The following is a 24,988-nucleotide window of genomic DNA, read 5'->3' as shown; positions in this document are numbered from 1 at the left end:
CCTCCAAAGCTTCATTATGGGCTGTCTGCTTTGTTTAGGGTTCTCCCCAATGAAAAATGTTGTGATCTTTAATGCCTATCCCTGTTTTTGTTTTAAAAAATACTTTTGAAATCTGCTCCCTGGAATGGAGTGCATTTGTAATTGACATAAGAGGTGCATTGGTAATTGACATAAGAGTCAGAAAATCAGGGCCTGCACAAACGACCATCTCAAACTACAAAAACAAGCCTTCTCTCCCCACCATGTCTAATCCTAGGGAGAAGAGAGTTATCAGTTGTATCCTATGCTAAACCTACTCAGAGCAGACTCAGTGAAATTAATTGAAATTATTAACGAAGGTTAATAAATAGATCTAATTTGGTCATGTCTATAAATTTCAATGGGTCTAATTTTTTATTTTTTAACTCCAAGTAGAACTTAGTTGTAGACAACCCTATACGTGTTACACATGTTATGTGCCTACAAGTCAATTATAACTTATGGCAACTCTATGAATCAGCGACCTCCAATAGCATCTGTCATAAACCACCGTTCTGATCCTGCAAGTTTAGGTCTGTGGCTTCCTTTATGGAATCAATTCATCTCTTGTTTGGCCTTCCTCTTTTTTCTACTCCCTTCTGTTTTTCCCAGCATCATTGTCTTTTCCTGTGAATCATGTCTTCTCATTGTGTCCAAAGTATGATAACATCTTTAGCTTCTAGTTATAGTTCTGGTTTAATTTGTTCTAACACCAAATTATTATTATTTTTCATGGTCCATGGTATCCGCAAAGCTGAGACATGACCTCATACTGTACCCCAAAATAGTCTCTTGAAGATTTGAAAAGTGATTTTCTATTATTTGAAAATGGTTTGGTATGAAGAGCTAACGCTCTGCTGAGTATGCAGATATAAGGAAGCGCTTTTCAAGAATGCAGGCCCAGATTCTATGAATAAAGGCTAATCAAACGTAAGGCAGGCAAGTGACCAAAAGTAGGTGCAAAGGGAAAACCTAAACAGCTGGGAAGAGTGTACTTTCAGTAATAGATGGCCAGATTCTTGGTTGAAATAATCTCTACTTTTTCTACTTGGTTGAAATAATCTCTACTTTTTCTACTTGGTTGAAATAATCTGTCTAATTTCTTCCTTCCATCAGTTCAGTTGTAAGCAGCATTCAAAAGTGATCACACAGAAAGCCAACCATTTCATAGGCAACCTATTTTACCAGTAGCAATAGTGAATCACAGGGGCAAAGGTTTATTTAATGAAGCATGTACAAATAGTAAACCTTCCAATTTTCTTGGTAATACCAGCATTCTCTAGATAATGAACATATATTGCTAGAATTATAAAAATCACTGACTGACCGTCACCCATTTCACATTGTAGTAGAATCTAGTGCATTTCTATTTTCCCTATAAGCTGCAACATTTCTAATTTCAAGCTTTAAAAAAGGGTGATGGTGAACCTGAGGATTTGAGGGAGCAGACATTCAGTTCAGTATATTTTACAGTATAAAAATCCACAAAATGACTAGGATGAATCTAAAATAAGTTCAGCTGACCAAGTCCCACTGAAAATCAGTCGGGCAAGTTCCATTTGGTGAGATCCAATGTTAGTCATACTCAGAGACCGCCCACCGAAATCAATGGACTTACATAACTTGTCCAGTGACTTCAATGGATCTATGCTGAGTATGAACTATTTCTATTAACTATTTTTTAGTTAGAAATTGTACCACCCACTGATTTCAAAGGGACACAAATTCAACTAATTTAGGTGGATCCAACCCACTGTGTTCAACGAAAAATTATAAAGCTCCTTCACACAGGGATCATAAGAACATTCATATAAATAAAACATGTTGCCATATGTTTAAGGCACTCTTGAGGACTTTAAACATTGACTTCAAGGTGTCAAAATAACTATTCAAATATCTTAGTCCTGTGAATACTTCTACATATGAGTTTTAATCACTTGCATACATTGTTGAGAATCAATGCCCTAGTTTTAAGAACAGAAGTTCTATCCAAATCATGGATAAGTCTTTTAAAAACATTAATCCAGAAGTAATTGTTAATTTGAATAACTGAATATAAATCCTTTTACATTGCTTTAGATATAAGCAATGTTGTTTTCAAGCATAACTCTGAAGCAAAAATATTTGGCTGAGATGTGGCTTCATTACACAGTTCCAGGGAGTTAACTGATGGTTCTATGTAGTTTTTCCAGCATCTGATGAAGATTAAGTTCACATTTCTTTTCCCCCATAACTCACAATAGTTAATTATCGCCTTCAACAATTCCTGAAACAAAAAACAAATAACAAATAAAAACAGACTTCTAATACAATCCTTCTCAAAAATATGGAAAGTTATTTTCCACCTACAAAAGCAATGGCAGAATCAGTCAAATATGCTTTGAGTATTTCAGAGTGCCTTAATTAAGACTGAGGAAAGTGACAGCCTCAGAGCATTACTGATGGCAATTTCTCTATATTTTTACCATTTCTTATAACTTTAGTATTACTTAAGAGTATAGTACTAATAATTAATGATGCTATTCTTAAAACACCAGTAACCCAGCTCTTCCATGATCAATAATCTTTCAGCATGTCTGTCCAATCCCACTCAACCCAATCACTTTTTTTAGAATTTATCTAGCAGTAACAACTATTGATTTAAAAAATACTGCTATTTTCAAAGGAATATTTTTCACAAGGTTCATTAAATCAAGAGTTTCAGCTTATTAGTCCAAGAAAAATCAAAATCATTGTAATATGTAAGTCATTTTGTGTTCTCTACTGCACTTGCATATTTAGAGTGATGCAGATATAGTTAACTCTGGTTGTGCAAGTGGGAAATTATGCAATCACTCATTCCTTCCCCTCCCTCTTCCTCTATATTATGCAAATTCTTCTATTCCCCTACAACCTGATGTTTGGCACTATATGAGTCCATTGCCAACTCTGGTTCAAGCTGCTTTTGATCTCCATAGTGCAAGTCTAAAAAGCAATTCAAGAAGCAAACTTAAAAATGAAGGACACCAGCAGCAAGTCAGATGTCTTTTGAAACAGAGTTTTGACTGCCCTCTTAGAGACAGGCATGACAAAGGTTCCATTGTTGTGGAAGCACCAGAGAATTCCCTGCATCATGCTACCACAGATTTAACCTGACAAGAGTGAGGAATATGGAACAGGGCCCATTTCCTGATCTCAAAAAGCAGGGAGTGGGGAACCTGTGGCACCTCCAGATATTGTTGGACTTCAACTCCCATTATTCCTAATCAGTGGCCATGCTGACTGGGGCTGAGAGAACTGAAGTCCGAGACCATTTGGGTGGCCACACCTTCCCCTTGTCTGGTTTAGAACTTTAATTGAATAGTACCCAGCTTATAGTCAGCCAGACTGATCAAGTGAGTACAAGTGTAATATATTCTTTATGCCCTTTGTTGTTGTTGTTATGTGTCTTCAAGTCAATTATGACTTATGGAGACCCTATCAATCAGCGACCTCCAACAGCATCTGTCATGAACCACCCAGTTCAGATCTTGTAAGTTCAGGTCTGTGGCTTCCTTGATGGAATCAACCCATCTCTTGTTTGGTCTTCCTCTTTTTGTACTCCCTTCTGTATTCCCCAGCATTATTGTCTTCAAGTGAATCACGTCTTCTCATTATGTGTTCAAAGTATGATAACCTCAGTTTCATCATTTTGGCTTCTAGTGACAGTTCTGGTTTAATTTGTTCTAACACCCAATTATTTGTCTTTTTCGCAGTCCATGGTATGCGCAAAGCTCTCCAACACCACATTTCAAATGAGTTGATTTTTCTCTTATCCATTTTTTTCACTGTCCAATTTTCACAATAATACATAGACATAGGGAATATCATGGTCTGAATGATCCTGACTTTAGTGTTCCGTGATACATCTTTGCATTTGAGGACCTTTTCTAGTTCTCTCCTTAGCTGCCCTCCCCAGTCCTAGCCTTCTTCTGAGTTCTTGACTATGGTTTCCATTTTGGTTAATGACTGTGCCAAGGTATTGATAATCCTTGACAAGTTCAATGTCCTCATTGTCAGCTTTAAAGTTACATAAATCTTTTTAATATTCAGCGGTAGTCCTGCTTTTGTGCTTTCCTCTTTAACTTTCATCAGCATTCATTTCAAATCATTACGGATTTCTGCTAGTAGTAAGGTATCGTCTGCATATCTGAAATTATTGATATTTCTCCCTCCAATTTTCACGCCTCCTTCATCTTGGTCCAATCCCACTTTCCGTATGATACATTCTGCGTATAGATTAAACAAATAGGGTGATAAAATACACCTGTCTCACACCCTTTCTAATGGGGAACCAATCAGTTTCTCCATATTCTGTCCTTACAGTAGCCTCTTGTTCACAGCACAGGTTGTGCATCAGGACAATCAGATGCTGTGGCACCCCCATTTCTCTTAAAGCATTCCAGTTTTTCATAATCTACACAGTCAAAGGCTTTGCTGTAATCTATAAAGCACAGGGTGATTTTCTTCTGCAATTCCTTGGTCCGTTCCATTATCCAACGTATGTTTGCGATATGGTCTCTGGTGCCTCTTCCCTTTCTAAATCCAGCCTGGACGTCTGGCATTTCTCACTCCATATATGGTAAGAGCCTTTGTTGTAGAATCTTGAGCATTGCTTTACTTGCATGGGATATTAAGGCAAGAGTTTGATAATTGCTGCATTCCCTGGGATCCTCTTTCTTTGGAATTGGGATGTATATTGAACGCTTCCAGTCTGTGGGCCATTGTTTAGTTTTCCATATTTGTTGACAAATGTTCTTTATGCCCTACACTTGCCCAAAGCCAAGCAGGTGCATTCTGACACCCACATAGGAAGCTGCCTTATGTAGAGTCAGGACGCTAGTCCATCCAGCTCACTCCTGTCTATGCTGACTGGCAGTAGCTCTCTAGGGTTTCAGACAGCTCCACTTGGAAACGCCAGGAATTGAACCTGGGACTTTCTGCATGCAAGGCAGATGCTCTGCCATTGACCGATGGCCTAGGAGCAGTTTCCTAAGTTATTTTCAAGAGCAGCCTTGTGAAGAAGATGTTGTAGTAATTAATCCTGGGGGGTTACCAAGGAATGGCCAACAGCAACACGGTCCCTGTCTTCCATACAAGCCTGGCAAAAGCACTCCTAGCCACGATCAGAGCATCCAGAGCAAGCTCAGATGAAAGTGCTCCCAACAGAAAGCTTAATCCTTCAAGAACACAATTCCGCTCTAGAAGGGGGAGATCATTTCCTTCTTATCCAAGGAAATAAATAAAATCTTGGATTCAGTCTGCCAATCCTCATTCAACCCCTAGCAACCTTCAGCATCAATTCAGAGCCATCGCTGCAGCTTGAGTTAGAGGTTACCAGCATATTGATAGAATGCTGATCAACTAGAGAGTCTTTCCCGCTTGTTTGAAGGTAATTACCTTTGGAACCATTATCGCAGATATTACAAGCCTTTAAAGATTTAACACAGTTAAATTTACTGGTGTTCCTGTCGCACAGGAGATTACTAAATAAGGAACATTTGTCTTAGCATTGGGACACAGCATAAGCATTCCGTTTCCTTTCAGATCAGGTGGGGGGAATCTTTGGCCCACCAGATGTTGATGAATTACAACTCCCTTCATCTCTGGTCATTGGCCACACTTGCTAGGGCTGATGGGAGTTTGAGTTCAGTAACATTTGGAGGACCAAAGTTTCTCTGCTCCTGTTTGAGATAAAACAATTTGGATCAGAAAAAAAAGGAAAAGCTTTCCTGCTTTATTCAAAGTAAGGTTTGAAGGAAATAATGTCTACATGTTCATAGTGGACTTTGAGTTACTTATCTGAAAGGTAAGTAATAATTCATTATGTTGCCTACATTACTCCACCAAGCTCTGCAATCAAGTGATTAATAAAAGGAGGCACAGTCAGTTACAAAGTACTGACATAAAGTTTAGTATCAGTAAATATCAGAATATCACCTCAAAGTTATAAGGATTTCAAAACATAGGTTTTGCCTTTCTGCAGTTTTATTGCATTTAAATATTTACAAGCCACTTTTCTGGACCACCCAGTGGACTCATCTGTGCTCTGGGCAGGGATGAATCTTTCTATTTTGTCTCCTTTGGATCCTTGTTCTACATTTGCCACTGTTCTTACAAACTTCACCCAGTCACTAGCCTTCCTCCTCTCCTGTTACACATATGAAAGAGGTCCCTGTATAGGCCAGGTAGTCTACACGAGAGCACCTGCTTCCTGTTAGGAGCTCCACACTAGTGAAGATATAGTTTGGCCTGCAGGCAGCTGGTTGGGCAAACAAAATAGTCTGTAGGTGGACCAATTTATGTCTGTCTGCTTAGGTTCTGGCACTGAATGCTGGACTAGATGAATTGAGATTTGATCATGCGAAGTGATCCTTATGGATGGCATCCAATGTTGGCTTAGCTCAGCTCACTGCAGCAGCAAAAAGAACTGAGAGAAGCAAAGCCATGGTTTGGCTTAGCAAATGTAGAAACGAGCCCATTGCCATCTCAAGAGGGTGGGCCTCCCATAAGACCTACCAGTTAATGTACTACTGGAGTACATTACCTAATCGCACCGCTGCTCAGCCTAGCGTACTTCACAGAATTGTTGTGAGGACAATTGTGTCCTTAGGGTTGAGTAGGGTTGTTACTGCTACTCAAAGTTAGACATAACCAACTTAGATTTATTAATTTCAGTGGGTCTACTCTGAGTGAAGGTTAGTTGGATGGAACCCTTACTAATTTTTCAGGAGGGAAAAAACCTCTTCATAAAGCGGCATACAAAGATAGTACTAAAACCAACAACGCAGTACAACACATAACTTTTTTAAACACGAAAAATTAATCATCTTTAAAAAATCAGTGCAGAAAAGAAGACACATCATACATTTAAAGCAACCCCCTCCCAACAATCTTGGAAAGTGTAGTTTATCCCTTAAAGAGCTACAATTCTCATATAATCATTAGCACACTGCAGATCCCAGGATTCTTGGTTTTTTTTTTTTTGGAGTGGGGAAGAAATATGTTTTAAATGGATAGTGTGTATGCACCCCAATTCAGCATAAAGCTAAATGCACTGTACAAATCACACTATAAACCAGGAGTGGGGAACCTTTGGCCTGCCAGATATTGCTGAATGACAAGTCCATTCATTCCTGGCCATTGGCCATACTTGTTAGGGCTGATAGGAGTTGTCACTCAGCAACATCTGAAAAGCCAAAGGTTCCTCACTCCTACTAAAAACAAATCAAATATGGGTACCAGTTTACGTTACATCCACACCATACTTTTAAAGCACATTTACAACCTTTCCCACACACTCCGCCTACTTCTCCCATTGCAATCATGTGAATGCCGTGCGTGTTGCGTGCACATGTCTCCATCAACCAAGATGGCAGCAGAAGCATCAGCCCCTTAGGTAAGCCCCTTTGCCATCTTGATTGATGGAAAGTAGGCGTGCGCAGTGCACACAGCATTCACAGCAACAGGAGAGGTAGATGGGGCGTGCGTGCGGACTTACTGAAGCCCATGCAGTCTGTATGCGGGGGGTGCCTGGGAGCTCCCTCTCTGTGATCCTCAGCAGGGTCGGGAGTCGACCTGCCTCAGATCGTGGAATCGAGTGCTACCCTCCCACCCTTCAGGGCCCTCAGCCAGGGCCTGACCTGGCCACCCTCTGGCACCGGCCTGAGTGTGCTGTTAATGATAGGTCTGTGAGGAGTAAACTACAGTTCCCAGGATTCTTTGTGGGGTGGAAATGTGCTTAAAGGTATGGTATGGACAGTATCTTCAGTTTAATATATATTAATATATTATACACACACACACACACATAAAGGCAGTAAGTGTAGGACAGGTGTGGGGAACCTTTGGCTCTCTGGATGATACTGAACTACAACTCCCATCAGTCCAAGCAAACATGGCCAATGGTCAGGGATGATGGGAGCTGTAGTTCAGCCCCAAAGCACTAGTCTTCAACCTTGGGTTCCCCAGATATTGTCCAACTACAACTCCCATCAACCCCAGCCAGCTTAGCCAATGGCCAGGAATGATGGGAGTTATAGTCCACCAACACCTGGGGGGCCCAGGTTGAAGAACAGTGCCCCAAAATTGAGATGGGATGTAATACATGTAATTAATAAAGGAGGTTGTGAACGCCAAGGCGGGCTCAGCCCCACTGTCAGCGGGGTTTTCCTTCAGCACCAGCACCCACCTGCCTCTTCCGCCTGCTTCAGGGCTCGCTGGTTTCCTTCGTCCCTTCTTCCCTTCGCTTCACCCTTCAGGCCGGCTGCAACTCCAGCGCGCTGGCGCCCGTAGCGGCCGAGCTGGCGAAGCGGGCGTGCGGCCGGTCGGAGTCGGCGAAGTGGGGAAAGGAAGTGAAGGACAAGCGCAGGCTGAGGGTCCTGACGATGCCGGCCAGCCCCCGGGCCCGGCCTTCTCCTCCTCCACCCGCCTTCAGCTTCTTCTTGGCCGCCCGGCGGAGCCCGACGTCGTCCTGCAGCTCGGCTTGCGGCACCTCCAGGTTGCCCACGTACCAGAAGACCCACCAGAGGAGGCTGAAGAAGATGCCCACGCCGCCGCCGTAGATAAGCAGGTCGGCGAAGAAGACGTCGAGGAAGACGCCCACCAGCAAAATGGCCAGGCCCACGGCGTCGCAGAGCAGCGCCATCCAGAAGGCGCCCGCGCACCGGCCCAGCCCGACGCGGGCGCCCATGGGCCCCGAGCGGGTGGGGATGGGGGTGGCGGCGAAGCTGGAGCCTGGCGGTGAGGCGGCGGCGGCGCCTCCTCCTACCTGAGGCGAGGACACGCCCCTCACACCTGAAGCACCGCCTGTGCCTGAGGGACACACCTGTCCCGCCTGAGGAGGAGGACGCGGCGGCGGCGCCTTCTCCGCCAGTAGAGGCTCAGCCATGGGGGGGGGGGAGGAGACAGAGAATCTTGCCTTACCTGAGGGAGAAGGACACGCCCTCTTCACACCTGAGGTGATGCTCTGCTCCTGACGGGGCAGCGCTCATGCCTCGGGGGTCACCTCGCAGCTTCCGAGGTGTGAGTAGGACGGGGAGGCAAGGACGCCGCTCCTTCCCGGGCACCTCAGGCGCTTCATTTCATTTCCAGTTTGTGTAGTGCCTTTCTATATTACTGGAATCAAGGCTGTTTGCAACTATAGAAATGATAAAATATACAGAGAAAACCCACACATCCTGTAATTAAAAAAAACCCCTAAAAATAAACAGCAACACTGAAGAATCCGTTGTGAAAATAATGATAATCCAATATTATCATACCGACATTCCTTTTCTCTCCAGGCCCCAAGGCCGATGTGGGAAAACCTTTGGCTCTTCAGGTGAATGGCAAGGCCAGTCCTCCCTGGCCATTGGTCTGAGGAGCCCGAGGTGGTTTACAAACATAGTTCTCCTTCACTAGTGAGCGGGGATTTGAACCCTGGTTTCCTAGACCCCAGTTCGACACTCTAACTGCTACACCACACTGGCTCTCCCAAAATTGCTGACGACATTGGCAGACCACTTAATTTTTCTGCCTGCTATAGCAAGTGCAGTGTACTATGTTAGATGCTGTGTGAGTTTTGATCGTATTTTTATAGCTTCTTTTATTTCTTGTCTGTTGTATTTCATTGTATTACAATTTGAATTCTAAAAGTAAAATCAATGTAAATATTTACTGCAATGGATGTGCCATCTCCCATCTTCACCCACAAATCCAGACATGTTAAGGGCCACCTGAGTAAAGCTGGACCACTTTTTGGGTTCCTCTGCTCTTGTGGCATTTTGAAGAGTAACTTTTATTATGGCATAAACCTTTATGGGCTAGAGTTCACTTCATCAAAGGCATGAAGCATGATCCTCACTTGTTGGGTATACACACCCTTGGATGCAAGCAGGGAACAGTGTAAAGTTGAAGTCAAAAGGCAATGGGCTGCAGAAAGAACAGCCTGTGACAGTTCTGTTAAGAGTTTGCCTGTGTGCAAAATGACCCTCACAGCAACAGTAATTGGGTGAAAGCACAACCATTTTAACTTTGCTGAATAAACTAATATCTTTAGTGGGACAGAAAACCGAGATCTCTGTTTTGACCCTAATGAACAGAATTGAACTTCATCAAAAAAGGGAAGAAGTCAGTTAAAAAAATTAGTAAATTGCTTCTTATAATGAACTCAATTGGATTGTTTTAAGAGAACCTAATAGATGGTAAATCAAATGTTCTGCACTTAGACTAGATGTGAGTTTAATTTACTTGTCATGTTCCTTGAAAAACGGGTCATTAAGAATAGCCTAAAGAAAAATGGAAGAAGCCAACTTAGCCAACACACACATCCATGAACACATAAGAAAGCTTTAATACTCCAAGAATATTAACTCAGAATTTCTATAAACAGAACTTTTAGTCCAAATTAAGCGATCGCATGACCAAGAGCCACTAACGGAATAATTTAAAGTCCAGCTGCAATGAAGCATTTTGATTTAAACGATGTTTATCATAGTGAAGTCAGTACTTTAAAGAAAACTACCAGCCTGTGAGACAAGTAAGGCTGAGAGAATGATTGACCCAAGATCACTCCATGAGCTTTGGGACTGAGGGCATCTGAATGCCAGTCTCCTCAGTCCTAGTCTCACACACTAAACGTGACTGGCTCTCCTATTCTGTGTTTTTAATACCTGTATTTTTAAAATCTGGAGATGGCCATTGCTATCTTGAAATGGGGATTCTTCCCTCTCGCAGAGGAGGGGATGTCTCTTCTGGGATTCTTGCTGTGACATAATGCCTGCATCATTTGAAAGCAAAGGAAATATGCTCTTGGATTCTTTTAAGTATACAGTAGGGCCCCACTCATACAGCGAGTTAGGTTCCAGACCCCTTCCGAAAAGTGAAAATCGCCAAAAAGTGGAACACCAACAATAAAATGGCACCTGACCCCCCCAAAAGTGGAACATGCGCCGTATGAGTGGGGCCGTACTATAATTGAAAACCGCCGTATTAGTGGAACGCTGAAAAGCGGGCCCTACTGTATGCCTTTACAAATTTATTTGGAATCTATTTAATAGACTATGCTTTCTTGAATCAACATGACAGCTTCAGACCCTCAATGTACATCAGAAATGGGGAGCCTCAACCCAGGGGCCAAATGAGGCCATTCAAACCTCTATCTGGCCCTTGGGATTCTCCCATCACACCCTACCCCCAAGCCACCCCCCTCACTAGTCCCACTTCACACTCTCCCTGAGTTTTTGAAATATGTCCATGCACTCTGACAGTGCCTCGTGATTACCTGGATGGAGGACATCAAGGGGTGATCCTGCAGAAAAATAAAGCATTTACTTTTGTTGCTCAGTTAGTTCATTATTGCCTCTGGCCCTGCCCACCACTGGCAGGTAGCCCAGCAGGTAATGTGGCCCTCGGGTTGAAAAATACCCCAAAGCACACCTTGCTAAAACACAGGTATGAAACCTTTTTGGGGTGAAGGTCTGCATTTCCTCAGAGGGAATATGCTGGAGGCACCATACTGGTGGTGGGCTGGGCCAGGCCAAAATAAGGGTACTCTTTAGTGTCTCTTTGCTACACCTTTTCCCCCACCCCTGCCTGCATAAGATTATACCAAGAGCAATATGAGGCCCTAGCCTCACATTGCCCACCCTTGTGCTTAAGAATTGGCTACAGCCTTGGCTGTGTTGTTATTAAAAACAAGTGTAGTTTGGTGTTTTTATTCCCTGTGGATTTTAAAAATACCATGTGATCTACATAAAGAAGCAATTCACAACAACCCAGCTCTGCTGGCTTTTAAATTTCTTAAATGAGAGAGGATAAGAAGTATCACTTTGATGCCATGGGCTTCTTTCACTAACTTTTTACAATATTGTCAGCAGCTGAAGATTAGTTGACCACAGAAGGAAAGTATGAGGAGTCATTTTATAAAGGACCCTTGTTACTCTTGAGAGACTATGGTTAAGAAACTGAGCCACTTTTTAAACTTTTATGTCATATTTGTATGCCCTATTAAATTGTTACATTGATATAAAATAGATAATGAAGTACAGGCAAAAAAGAAGATACAATCCATGTTTCAGAAAAGGAGAATTTGACTTTATATAGATTAGAACAGTACAATTTTTTGTAAAGTCATGGAAACAAGCAATTACAGGTTGCAAAGAGAAATGCTGGTTCCCTAAAGCCACACTAACTTGAGGGGGCTTCTCTGCTAAAATGCAATTGATTTTTATGGGTTGCATCCAAGTTGCCCCGTTGGTGCAAGGCCTTCAACTTGTGCGATCGGACTTCCTCTCCCTCTCCTCATGCACCCCCTCAATCTGCTCTGGAGGATTGAGGGAATCCCCAGAACAGATTTGGGGGGGGGCAAGGAAGGCAGTTCCATTGTGCAAGCCCGTGTGCCAATGGGACAACTCCGCTGGATATGACCCTATTTTTAAAAAAGAGCAAATTGACCATGTGCCATAACGTTGGTCACGCTGACTGTGGTACTGTCCTTTTCCCAAGTCCTCGTTTTGCAGTTTTAGAAGCTTTCTTGGCAGATCTGACAAATTTCCCCAGTTTAGGGGTCACAGAAGACTTTGCTTGTGGCTTCTGTGGGGTTTTTGCCTGCTCCTTTTCCAAGATGCTTTGCCTTCGCGTCTTGGGCTTCTTGTCTCGTCCGAGCAGTTGTGACAATCGCAGGTTCGCTCCATCTCCAGGCGTTCCCAATTGTGTCTTCGGAGTCCCGGGAGATGGAGATGTTTTCCTCTTGCCAAGGAGAGTCATTGAACCTTTTGTGCCTGTCTTGACCTCTTTTCCTGTAGCAGGATTAGGCTCTGCCACCTATATTGAAGAGGCAAAACAAGAGAATAAAGACACCCACCAGGAGCCAAATAAATAATAAACAATTTATGGGCATAATTATGAGCGGCAGCCACACGACATCTTTGTTCAATGTTTAAGCTTGCCAAGTTTTGTGGTCTTGCAAATAGGATGGTTTTACTACTCTCCTCCATGCATTACCAAAAGACACTTAGAATAAAAACTAGTAGCTCTATAGTAGCACAAACTGCCCCTAATAGTGGTCATTTTTCCTGATGGATTGTGTCTGCCTGTCAAATAAAATAATCTCTGCTTCCTTCCAAATCTCAAAAAAGGATCCTCTGGGTAATTTGCCACCTTCCTTTTCAACATAGTCTATCACCTGCAGATATAATGACCACCTCTCACAGAAGTGTGTGTTTTGGTGTAACATGTTTTTACTACAATGTATTTTAACCTATGTTATATATGTTACTTTTCATAAGGTTTCTTACCTGCCTGTAAACATTGAGAAGATTCCTTACCGGCCTGCCCTTCCCTACAGACTCTTGCAAGTGTTGAGATCAGCAGACAGGGCTTTCTTGGTAGTTCCACCACCCTGAGAAGTTTTTGTTTTTTTTGGGGGGGGGGAGCAGCGTGGGAGAGGGCATTCTCCTGCAGCCCCTAAGCTGTGGAATTCCCCCTCCCTGAGGTGCATTCGGCACCTTCACTGTACTGTTTTCGGTGAATGATAGTTGCACCTCTTTACCCTGGCCTTCTGCACTTGAGATACGTGTTTTTTAGGACTCACCCTATTCTTGTGAACATAATTTGTTTTAATTGCTTTTAATGCTGCATTTTAGACTGGTGTAACCTGCCTTGGGATCTGCAGGTGAAGGGCGAGCAAAACTAACATTAATACTAATAATGATGACAATGGCAATGTCGTCATCCCAGGGCAGGTCACAACAGTACTGTATACAATTTTAGAAACAGATAAAGCCACTATAAAAACCAGTAAAACCATTCTGAATGGAGCAAAAAGGTATAGATTCAACAGAAGAGGTGAGTCCCAGAAAACAAAACCCTTTAACTGCGAGTTCTAGGGTAAAGAGGTGGGTCTTCAGCATATGGCAAAAACTGTACAATGACGATGCCAGGTGCACCTCTTTGAGGAAGGAATTCTACAATTTAGGGGCTGCCACAGACAGAACCCTCTCTCAGGCCACCACCATTCCCCGCGCTTCTGAGGATGATGGAACTACCAAGAACCCCCCCACACACACCAATCTTAACACCTAAGAACATTAACAGGGATGTTGTTAGTCTCTTGGAGAGTTTTTTATGTAATGTGTGACTAACAATAAATAGCAGAACAAAAGTAAAAAAAAAAACCCCAAGATTTTCAGCTGTTGGTGTATCTAAAAACGAGGCAACAGGACACTGGCGAAGGTGGTGTGTGTGTATTCATCACATCCGGCCCCCCTCCCAAAATTCCAAATGAGAGAGGATGGGTAACAAATAGGACCTGTAATAAAATGCTGCATAGGATCCCTGAGCCTGGGCACCAATGGGGGATTGTTCCCACACATCTTCTGTGCCAGGAGATGGGCAGAGCTTCTTATCCTTGCTGACAGTTGGGCCTTACCCCGAGGAGGCTAGTCCGTTAGGGCGAAGGGGGTGCTGCCCTACCAACCGCAGTTGCACTCGGCCAGCCCACACCTGTCTGCCTTCTTTCTTACAGCTAGATCAGGAGGTGGCATTGCCTGTCGACTCCCTCCTGAGTCTCAATGTTGTCTTTGTAGAACGCGGCAAGGAAGAGGATGGGGAAAATACTAGAATTAGATGGCACTGCCTGTCATTGGCTCTGGCTCCACCTATTGCTGGCGTCCCTGCCTTCCGCCCCACCAGTCTCAATGAGCACCAGCCGCTACTGGCGATCATGGAGGCACCCCCTCCGCCACAGACTAAGCTCAGCTTCCCCCTTCAGCCAGCCTTAGAGGCTCTCCCTCATTCACACAGCCAGGACAACCTTATAGCTCTGCCTTTTCCTAAAGGCTATTCCTCAGTGACAATAGAGGTGTGTACATGTTACATTCCACAAATGTACAATCCGTGTTCCTGTGTATACGAACAGTTGAGCTGTTCATGTGTGCAGTTCAACGAGTGTACAATTTGCATACACATCAGCTGAGTTGTACATATGAGCAAGTGTACGCTCTTTCCCACAAACACTTGTACATGTGTACAGATAGCTTGTACCTGTGTTCAGTGTAACATGTGAACAACCCTACAAAGTATAGCAAACAGAATCTTCAGTCAAGGCCAAGCTCCAATCACAACTTTGCTGGAAGAAGAGTAATTTTACCGTCTCTCTGTTCACACTGGGTGATGCTTCAATTGGAACCAACTGTGGAATTTCGCCATCCTCGTCTTCCTCCACTTCGACAATGGCAGACACTTCCCCCGCTGCCTCCTTTTCCTTATCAATGGCCGGAACATCACTTACTTCTACCGTCGTTCCAGCCTTACCCAAACTCTTCTTTTCAGTTCCATTCTTTTTCTTCTTCTTTGCTTGAGTTTCCTGAAAAGTATTTTATTTTTTCAAAGGAATACTGTAGCTCTTTCATCAAAAGACCACACTGACCAACAGACAAGTGGGAACATATCGTTTGGCAATGCACCTTTTCCAGGAAGCGTTTGGATCAGGACTGGGGAATCTGGCTTGGGCTGATGGGAATAACACTGGCTTGGGCTGATGGGAGTTGGAGGCCAACAACATCTGGGCAGAGGAAAAAGCCAATGTGGTGCCCTCCGGATGCTGTTGGGCTAAAATTCCCACCAGCCCAGCAGGCATGGCCAAAGATCAGGGATCATGGGCATTGTGGTTTCAATAACATATGGAGGGCATCACGCTGGCAACCTCCCCTGCCCTAATCCCTATACTTTATTGCAACTAAGGCAAAGCAAGTGTAAACAAAACATTCACATATTCTTCCCATCTCTATTTTCTCTGATCTTTTCCTGTGCCTTGTAAGCCCTTTGGGGCAGGGACCTCTCATATTTTCTTTGAAAAGCATCATGTACAGAGATGGTGTTAGATAACTAAATGCAAAAAACACCCTGCAAATGTATACTGTGTCACTGCACCGCACTCACTCACGATGCTGCAACAGCCTTGGCATGCGCAGCAAAGATTTCAGTTAACTCGAAATGGCACACTCCTAACCTGCTGCCATTAAATGAACTGATGCAAAAAACATGGTGAATAGTCTTCACAGCAAAAAGCAATGGCTTTTGTTCATTTAAACTACATCACTTACTGTTGGAAGAAAAAATAACGTGGACTAGTTTTTGTAACATATATATGTTACAAAAGCTAGTCCACGTTTTTTTTCTTCCACAGATTCTCAGAATGGGATGGAAATTACATAGGTACAGTAAGGCCCCACTTCCTGGCGTTCTGCTAATGTGGCGGCTTTCATTCCCAGTTTTAAAGCCGATTTTTGCCACTTTTCGCGTGACGTGCCCCATTATACTCCATGGGGTTCCACTTTACAGCGATTTCCGCTTTACGGCGAGGGTCCAGAACGGAACCTGCCGTATAAGCGGGGCCTGCCTGTATTAGTGCTGTTAACATTGTTAAGTTGTATACCTCAGTATTTTTGGTGTCTGCGTTGACACATGCGTCTTAAACTTTGTCTTCATTACATTTATAGCCCACATTTTTTCCCAAGGAGTTTTAAGGCAGCAGACATGGGTCTTCTCTCTCCCCTTCCGCCCCAATACATTTTATCCTCACAACAACCCAGTAAGGTAGGTTAGGCTGAGACGTGCAACTGGACCAAATTCACCCAGTGAGCTTCAAGGCTGGATGGAGATTTAAACTCGGGCTCCCAGATCCTAGTCTAACATTCTAACTACTACATTACCCTGGCTCGTAAGTGCTATTTGTGCTATGGTACAGAAACATTGGGCAGATCCACACCGTACATTGAAGACACACCCAATGCACATCTAAAGCGCATGACTTCCCCCAAAGCAGGGCTGTGGAGTCGGTACGCCAGACCTTCGACTCCGACTCCTCTATTTTTCTGCTGTCTGACTCTGACTCCTTCATAAATGGCAAATGTATATTAACTAGTAATAACAAATTTACTGTAGTAAAATGGCAGCACAAGGCGTTTCATCACCACCATGTGAATCCAGAGCTTGGAAAAGTTACTTTTTTGAACTACAACTCCCACAAGCCCAATCCCCGCACAGTACGCATGAGGCAGCCTCTGACCTGTCCGACTTCAGCCTCTGGCTGTTTCTGACAGGCATCTGGTTTGGGATTGCTACAGGTAAAGACTGGAAGAGCAACAGATCTCTCCATTTTGAGATGAAGGATTTTAACACTCTTCCAAATCTGCAGCAATTAAAAAAAAGAAAAGAAAAAGAGTGGTAAATGACACAAACCAAATAACTTTTTGAAAAGATGCACAGCCCAATCCATGCATATTCACTTGTAAGTTAAGTCCCACCAAGATCAATGGGATTTACTCCTGGGCAAGTGTGCAGAGGCTCTGCCTTAACCCCATCCCCCTCATCCAACATCATTACCTGGGGTGCTTTAGCGCCTATCACCTTAGCAGCAGCAATAACGTTTTGTGAAATCTTCCAGGCTTCCATGCCACTGTGACCGACGCGTACTGTGCTGGGGGGAGGGGAAAAAAGAGCAACATCTAGAGCAGGGGTTCCCAAACTATGGTCTGTGGATACTGATGTTTAATTGAATCTTAGTGTATTACAATTTGGACTCCATGGAATGCAAATAGTAATACAATAAAAGAAGTGTAAGAAATAAAAGGAGCAATTAAAACACAATTAAAAAATCATACACTATCTAGCACAGTGCATTATAATTGTTACAGCAGGCAGACAAATCATTAAGTGGTCAAAGATCATCAGCAATTTTCAGATGGTTCCGCTGGTTGGGAACCGCTGTACCCTGCCAAACATCAACCCTTCAGCGCTCTCTCTCTCTCTCTCTCGACTGTTAATGGCTCAAGACAAGTCCTCTTCTGTATCATTTTGTCTTTTGGGACTTTTTTTTTGGGGGGGGGGGCGTTAGCATTCCATTGCAAACCACCTCAAATGCCTGGAAAATAAGCAGTGCATAAAAGCAGCAAGTAAATACATACATACATAGCCTGGGGACTGCAGGTACGCTTTTCCCTGTAGGAACTGACCTGGACCCTGGGTTTGTCATCACAGGCCCTTTTTCATGTGCCCCCCCTCCATGGAAGGCTTGGAGGGTGGCAACACCAGAATGGTCCTCCTTAATGGTGGCCTTCCGGCTGTGGCCTACCTGGCACTATCCATCTTTAGGCACCAGGCAAAGATTTTCCTCTTTACTCAGGCCTTTGGCCCTTGATGTGCGCTGTCCCAATTATTCTTTTTCTTATTCGGTGGGTTTCAAAGTTTTTATTGGCTGTTACGTTCATCTGTGTTTGGCTTTTACTGTGTTGAAGAGTTTTAGGTGTTATTGAGCGTGTGTGGTTTTCTCTTTGATTTTTGTTTTAAATTTGCGTATGTTCTTCAAATCTTTTGCAAGTTGCCTAAAGACCGCTTGGCATTAGGTGACTAACAAGTGAAGAAATAAATAATACTAATAAATGTATTTAAATTAATACTTACTAGCAACAACCCTTGTTTGTGACTGGAAGAGTGGTTCCCTGGATATGCTTGCTTATTTCTTTAGCCAGATCCTTTGCTTTCAGGTTCACAGACAGTGGGACCCTGATATTATAAAGAAATACGAGACGTTTAAGCAAGAGGAGTTCAGCCTCCTAAAAGGAATTTGGTAGAAATGGCGCACCAATAAATGAGAGTACTTACTTTTTACTTGTATAGAAGTGCTTCCCTATGTGTGACGGAAGAAGTCTTCGGATCCGGTCATCAGCCAGGAAGAGAGAAAACTGACTCAGGAGACGACGCTTTGCTTCGTAGGGCTTGTATTCTTTTTTGAGTGTTTTGTAGGAGATGACCTTCAAAGCACAGGAGTGAAACTGAGCATCATTAGTCTTTACTGCTGCATCCTCGGGATTATTGTTATTACACTCTGCCTGTTTTTTGGGTGGTGGTGGTAATCAAGTGTATTTTAAGATGTATTAGAAAAATACTCATCACCCGATCAGCAACAGACTTAAACATTTGATGCCAGAACTCAGACATCAGAAGTATTCCCCAGCCCTCAAACAGGGGCTGGTGCCTCAAATTTTGAGGTTGGCAGCATCTGTTCTATGAGAAGACCAACAGCTCAGTGGCAGAGCATCTGCCTTGCATGCTGAAGGTCCCAGGTTCAATCCCTGGCATCTCCAGGTAGGGCTGGGAAAGATCCCTGCCTGAAACCCTGGAGAGCTACTGCCAGTCACCGTAGACAGTACTGAGCTAGATAGACCAACAGTCTGACTCAATATAAGGCAGCTTCCCAAGCTCCTGTGAACTGGAAGGACTCCTGCACCACCACCACGGCACACGACTCCTGCTTTTAGCCTGTTTTCCTGTATAAATCGAATTGGATTTGTCTGTATAAAGCTCCAAGATATTATTTGTTAATATATATGCCGCTTATATGCCAAAATGGCTTCTAAAAGATAAGCCCAGTGATTTATGAAAATGCTAATCCCACAGAAGTCTCTTGGGGTAACAAGCGACTAACAAGTCTAATAAAATAGTAGGAGGAAGGGTGGATAAATAGTAGTAGTAGTATATTAATAATAATAGCAGCAGCAATCATAGGGAATTGGTGGCCCACGAGCCAAAACCTTTCCAGTCAGTACATATTTCATGGGTAACCTTCTAATAATAATAAAAAAAAACAGGACACAAGCCAACGACATCTTAGATGTGTTTATAAGACATAAAGCTGACATAGTGGTTTGCTGGTTGATTGTTTTATATCATTATATGGTGCTGCATATTTTGTTGCTTTAATATGCTGTTTACCACTCTGGGGGACTTTGGACCGAAAGCGGTATATAAACAAATTGCAATCATCATCAAGGTAGATAATCAATATATGTACAACTTCATCATCAACATTTCTCAGGTGAAGCCTTATGCTGCATTCATACATCTGATGAAGCTAGGTGTTCTCCCTACCTCGCTGATCCTCGTGATCCCATGCTGCGACAAGAGCTTTTTATACAAGTTCTCGGTCTGTTCAGCCGTCAAACCCGGCTCATCTTTTGTGAAGAGGCAAACATCCGATGTTTCCGGCAGAATACCATGAGGCAGGGTTCTGGAACAAAGAGAACAACAGGATTCTAGGAATGCACAGGACACTTTCCTGCTGGGGTCTGATCTCAAACAACTGGCAAAATAATCTAGTATGTTTCTTAACGTAGATAAGCGGTGACGGTATGCGACTGTTTTTAGATGTTCTTAGTGTTTTTAATTAGGTTTTTTATTTTATTTTTAATTCTACTACTTTAATGTTTGTCCAAGTGGTAAAACAATACAGTTTGGGGGAGTCAGCCTCTTTTAGGAGAAAAGGTAGCAGAGAAATGTAATAATAATAACGGGATACATCCAATGTTGGTCTTACTCAGACTAGACCCACTGGAATTAACAGGCATGGTTAGCTTAGGTTAATTAGTGCCAATGGATCTAGTCTGAGTAAAACTTAGTTGGATACAACCCACTGATAATGCATATGTAAAATTACTGATACAAGTCAAAAGTTATAAAAACACGTTGGCCTAATCCTCCCCCCAAATATAAATAACACCAGCAGTTTAAAATACATATTATAAAGTAAAAACACACATTAAAAAGCATATCAACGTTACATATCTGAGCAGGCTTGCCTAAACAAAAGTGTTTAGCAGGTGCTGAAGGTACAGTGGAAAGCGCCTGTCTAATGTCAAGCGGCAGGAAGTTCCAGACAGTAGCTGCTGTCACACTGAAAGATCAATGCCTTACAAGTGTGTTTGAGACTATCCTCCCAAGCCACCCAACAGCAAGGCAGCACCTGTCCATCATAATGAGGGAGAAACAAAGTTGGTGAATTTTCTCTACGTCAAGTCCACCTCAGAACACCCAAATGGAGAAGCTTATTCATGCCAAGCTGATTATAAATCCTCAGATGCAAAAGCACAGAAAGGCTTTTGAGAGAGCATGACCAGATTGTTCAGGACCCAAACTGTGGTCTGGGCTTCCAAATATAGAACAGGTAAAGCACAGTCAAGAACAGGGTAGGGGGAACCTCTGGTCCTCCAGATGATGTTGGACTCCATCTCCCATCAGCCCCAGCAAGCATAGCCTCCTCTTCAGTGGAAAGCAATGCTCTTGAGTGATGGCCAACATGGTACCTTCCCAATATCATGGGACTATAACTTCCATCATTCTTGACCACTGGCCATGCTAGCTAGGGCTGATGGGAGTTAGAGTCCATCCAAAAATATCCAGAGTGCCAGAGGTTCCTCAGTCATGTTCTTGAGTGTCTTTTTTCTGCCAGGGGTGATGGAAGTTTGCAATCCAGCCCAATCATCCCTGGAGGAAAAAATATGCTAAAAGTGTCCTTTACTGCTAGAGAGGCAGTTCACTGGAGCTTTCCTCCAACTGCTTCTCATTTCTAAGTCTCTAAGGTGACTTAGAGTCTCTGCCTCTTGCTTGGGGGAAAATGGAGAGGGAGTCACAGTCAGCAGCCAGGTTGGCACGGGCCTGCCTCAGTTCCGCTCACTGTAATCTGAGCAGGGGAGCAGCCCTCCTTTGAAAGCACACTCAACCGTGCAAATTAGTCCACAGAAGTTGCTAGGCTGCCCATTATTCCTCTTTGCTAGTCTGCAGGGCGCTGGCAGGGGAGGGATGGAGAGATGTGTGTCAGCAGAGTCCAGAGGAGGGGATTTCCCAGCTCTTGAAGCCGTAGTTTCTATGCTGGGCACAGAGGAGTTGTCCCATACCTTCTACACTAGCCAACTCACTTTCCAGTGCGCCTCTGGCTACCATCTTAGTGCTCAAACACAAGGCTGAGCTCACTCTGACCCTAGTTTAGATGGCTTGCCTGCTTTTGTTTTCTGCCTGCTCGGTGCTCGACAGGTTCACCCCCGTTTCTACAATGCAACAGCCTTAGGATGCAGCAGAGCAATGGCCATAATCAGGTTGGCCAGTTCAGGCGTCGCACCACTTTATAATTAGGAACATAGGAAGTGCCTTATGTTGAGTCAGACCATCGGTCCATCAAGCTCAGTATTGTCTACACTGACTGGCAGTGGCTCTCCAGGGATTCAGGCAGGCAGCTTCTCCCAGCCTTACCTGGAGATGTCATGGATTGCACTTAGGACCTTTTGCATGCACGGTAGATGCTCTTCCACTAAGCTACAGCCTTCCTTAAGCCCTTGTGTCTGAATTAGGCCAGTGTGACATGGCCACAACTCATACAATACTAAGTGGCGTAAGGCATGTTCAACTATGTTGCACATCAATCCCAATTTAAGAGCTTGCTTTGAAATGTAGACTTAATACCAACATAGTTGCCTTGCTCAGTGGCAACCAAAATTGCCGACACATACAATTATCATAGTATACCATATATACACACGTACTTCTGCATACAAGCAATGACACTCATAGACTGAACTTCAGAAATAGAGGGAACGATTTAGCCAGAGACAGATGAAGCGAAAGGCATCTCAATCAAAAGCATGACAGCAGGAAAGCAAAACTGAAGTGTCACATCTATTGCCTTACATTTTGATGACTTGTTCACGTGGTGGGATTTTCCAAACAGTGATCATCAAAAAGACTTTCTGGTTCTCATTCAACAGCAGTTTCTCGGCAGTTTTCTGCTTGTTTGCATTGTATGCAAGGAGGGCTTGAGCTGCCTTTTTAATCTAAAAGAGCAAAACCACAATAGGGTATGATCCCCTAAAACACTAGAGCTTGGAAATATTCAAGGATACTGAACACTGGAAGATTTAGGACACACAAAAGGACTTCTTCACACAGCACATAGTTAAGCTATGGAATTTGCTCTCACAAGAGGCACGGATGGTCCCAAAAGGCTTTCAACAGCTACTGCCTCAATGGCCATGTTCTGTCACTGTCGGAGGGATTACACATCTGAATCCCAGTTGCTGGGAATCACAAGTGGGGAGCGTGTTGTTGCATTCAGGTCCTGCTTGTGGACTTCTCAGGGCATCTGGTTGGCCTTTTGTGTCTTGTGAACCTATAGGGAAGGGACGGTCTTGCTTTCTTAATCTTTGTACAGTGTCTAGAAAAGTTTAGGTGCGTTAAAACAGTAACATCTACCACTCTTAATTTTTACCGAAACATCCCATCCTACATGGGCTTTTCAAGCACTGTGTATTTTACAGAGTAAATTACTCCCACTAACAAAGGCAGGATGCTATCAAAAGTCAGTCTCTGGGAATCACAAACAGGGAAAGTTGCTGTTGCACTCAGGTCCTGCTTGCGGGCTTCCCATTAGGGTATCTGGTTGGACACTGTGAGCAATAGGATGCTGGACTATGATGGGCTTTTGGGCTGATCTGATAAGAGTTTTTCTATGTTCTTACAACTGAAACAGGTATTTTAAAAAATAAAATACAAATCATAGAAATACTTAACCGGAAGTTTCTTCCCATGGTGAGTCTGGTGGCACTTATTAATGAATCGCTGTAACTCCAAGTCAGCCCTTAACTTCTCTCTCCCAATTATTCTACTTACTTGATTCAGCACTGAACAGCATTTGCAATACTTATGATTCATAAAGGTAGGGTGGGGAGAACAGCTGGAAGAGAAGCAGCACTTTGGCATTTCAGGATTCAAATGCAGGTGCACTAGGCCCAATTTATTTCTAGAGGCCTAGAGTCTAGGGCAGAATTCTATGGCGTACTAATAATATTTTCAAAAGTCACCCCCAACTTGTAGAATGGGAATAGCAATATATCCGGAACTGGTATCAGATTCTGCGGCATGCCCCTTGCAACCAGTTATAAAGATGTGCTATTTTAAAAATGTATTTAGCATTTAGGGGGCTTCTTCTAAGGAGTTTAAAATGGCATATGCTGTTCTCTCTCTCATTTCAGTTAAGCTGAAAGAGAGTGCCTGGCCCAGGGAGTTTCATGGCTGAACAAGATTTTGAAGCCGGCTCTCCCAAACCCTAATCTGACCCCCTTATAACCCAGTAGTTAACCTTTTGGGGGTCACAGACCTCTTTCAGAATGTGATGAAAACTACAGACCTGCATAAATAAAAATTTATATTATTGTACTGAATTTTTTTTGAACAAAGGTTTTCAAATACATGAAATAAGAGGACATGATCTCCAACGTTCAAAAGAGACAATGTCAATACAATTAGAAAGTAAATAAACATAATTACAATAATAGAGGGAGGGGGTGGGTGGTAAGGAGGGAAGAGGAGAGAAGGGAAAGAGAGGGTAAGAGAGAGGAAGATGAAAGGGAAGGGAGGAATATAAGTTGGAGAATGGAGAGATCAGAATATGGCATTGCTAAGGAGAAGGAAGAGTATATGAACAACATCCGAATGGTAACGTATCACTATTTAACTTTATATGTGTGTGTGTGTTGTATCTTAAGAGAACAACACTCCAAATCTCAGATCCTACAGGCACAAGCTGCCACCACGAAAAGCACAAGTGCCTCCACTCGGACGAGAGCCAAGCCAAGCGGGAGCTGCTGAACCAGAGAGAAGCCAAAGCGCTCTTTGTCCCCAGCCAGCCAACGAGCAGCCACCGCGCCGGCTGCGCTGCCTGCAAAAGAGGAGGCGCAGAAGTTACGCCTTCGTCTTGGGAACTCCCTTCGCCCTCTTACCCTTACCTGCCCGTAGTCCAGAGGATCCGCCATCGCAGTCGTATCCACCATTCCCCTCCACGTGCGCCAAAACCCTGGAAATGTCGCCCGCCAATGACGTCACCCAAAGCCGACGCATGACAGAGAAAGGAGAAGTTCTATGGAGTCTCAGTGGAGACTTCCGGTTTAAAAATAAAGGGGGAGAAGCTGTTACTAGTCCTTATGGGCGCAGAGTGACACCGCCTCTCCTCTATGGTGAATCTGGGAGCTAGAGCGGAAAATGTATACTGTATAAGAATCTGTTTCCAGTTTTATTTTGGGCGTAATTTTTGGCCTCCTGCTGGGTGGGAAGGGAAGAGTTGCTCATCGAAAACTGGAGAAATTCA

At 43.5% G+C, this 24,988-nt stretch overlaps 2 protein-coding genes across 2 annotated transcripts; both read right to left on the bottom strand.

Annotated features, from left to right (window-relative positions):
* Window positions 1-1,219: 1,219 nt before the first annotated feature.
* Window positions 1,220-8,948, bottom strand: LOC133371776 (transmembrane protein 238-like). Its single transcript, XM_061599552.1, has 2 exons — window positions 8,228-8,948; window positions 1,220-2,284 (listed from the first exon to the last, which is right to left on the bottom strand). Exon 1 carries the CDS (start codon window positions 8,924-8,926, stop codon window positions 8,294-8,296), a length of 633 nt encoding a protein of 210 aa, XP_061455536.1. The 5' UTR covers window positions 8,927-8,948; the 3' UTR covers window positions 1,220-2,284; window positions 8,228-8,293.
* A 3,141-nt stretch (window positions 8,949-12,089) lies between these two features.
* RSL1D1 (ribosomal L1 domain containing 1) lies at window positions 12,090-24,777 on the bottom strand. The gene is made up of 9 exons (XM_061600350.1): window positions 24,630-24,777; window positions 22,537-22,679; window positions 19,948-20,086; window positions 18,682-18,830; window positions 18,481-18,582; window positions 17,404-17,497; window positions 17,087-17,209; window positions 15,167-15,382; window positions 12,090-12,840 (listed from the first exon to the last, which is right to left on the bottom strand). The coding sequence occupies exons 1-9, from the start codon at window positions 24,672-24,674 to the stop codon at window positions 12,490-12,492; spliced, it is 1,362 nt and encodes a 453-aa protein (XP_061456334.1). The 5' UTR covers window positions 24,675-24,777; the 3' UTR covers window positions 12,090-12,489.
* Between the last annotated feature and the right edge of the window lie 211 nt (window positions 24,778-24,988).

This window comes from Rhineura floridana, chromosome 17 (genome assembly GCF_030035675.1).
Source record: "Rhineura floridana isolate rRhiFlo1 chromosome 17, rRhiFlo1.hap2, whole genome shotgun sequence".
NCBI classification, from domain to species: Eukaryota; Metazoa; Chordata; class Lepidosauria; order Squamata; family Rhineuridae; genus Rhineura; species Rhineura floridana.
This window is presented reverse-complemented; position numbering and strand designations above follow the sequence as displayed.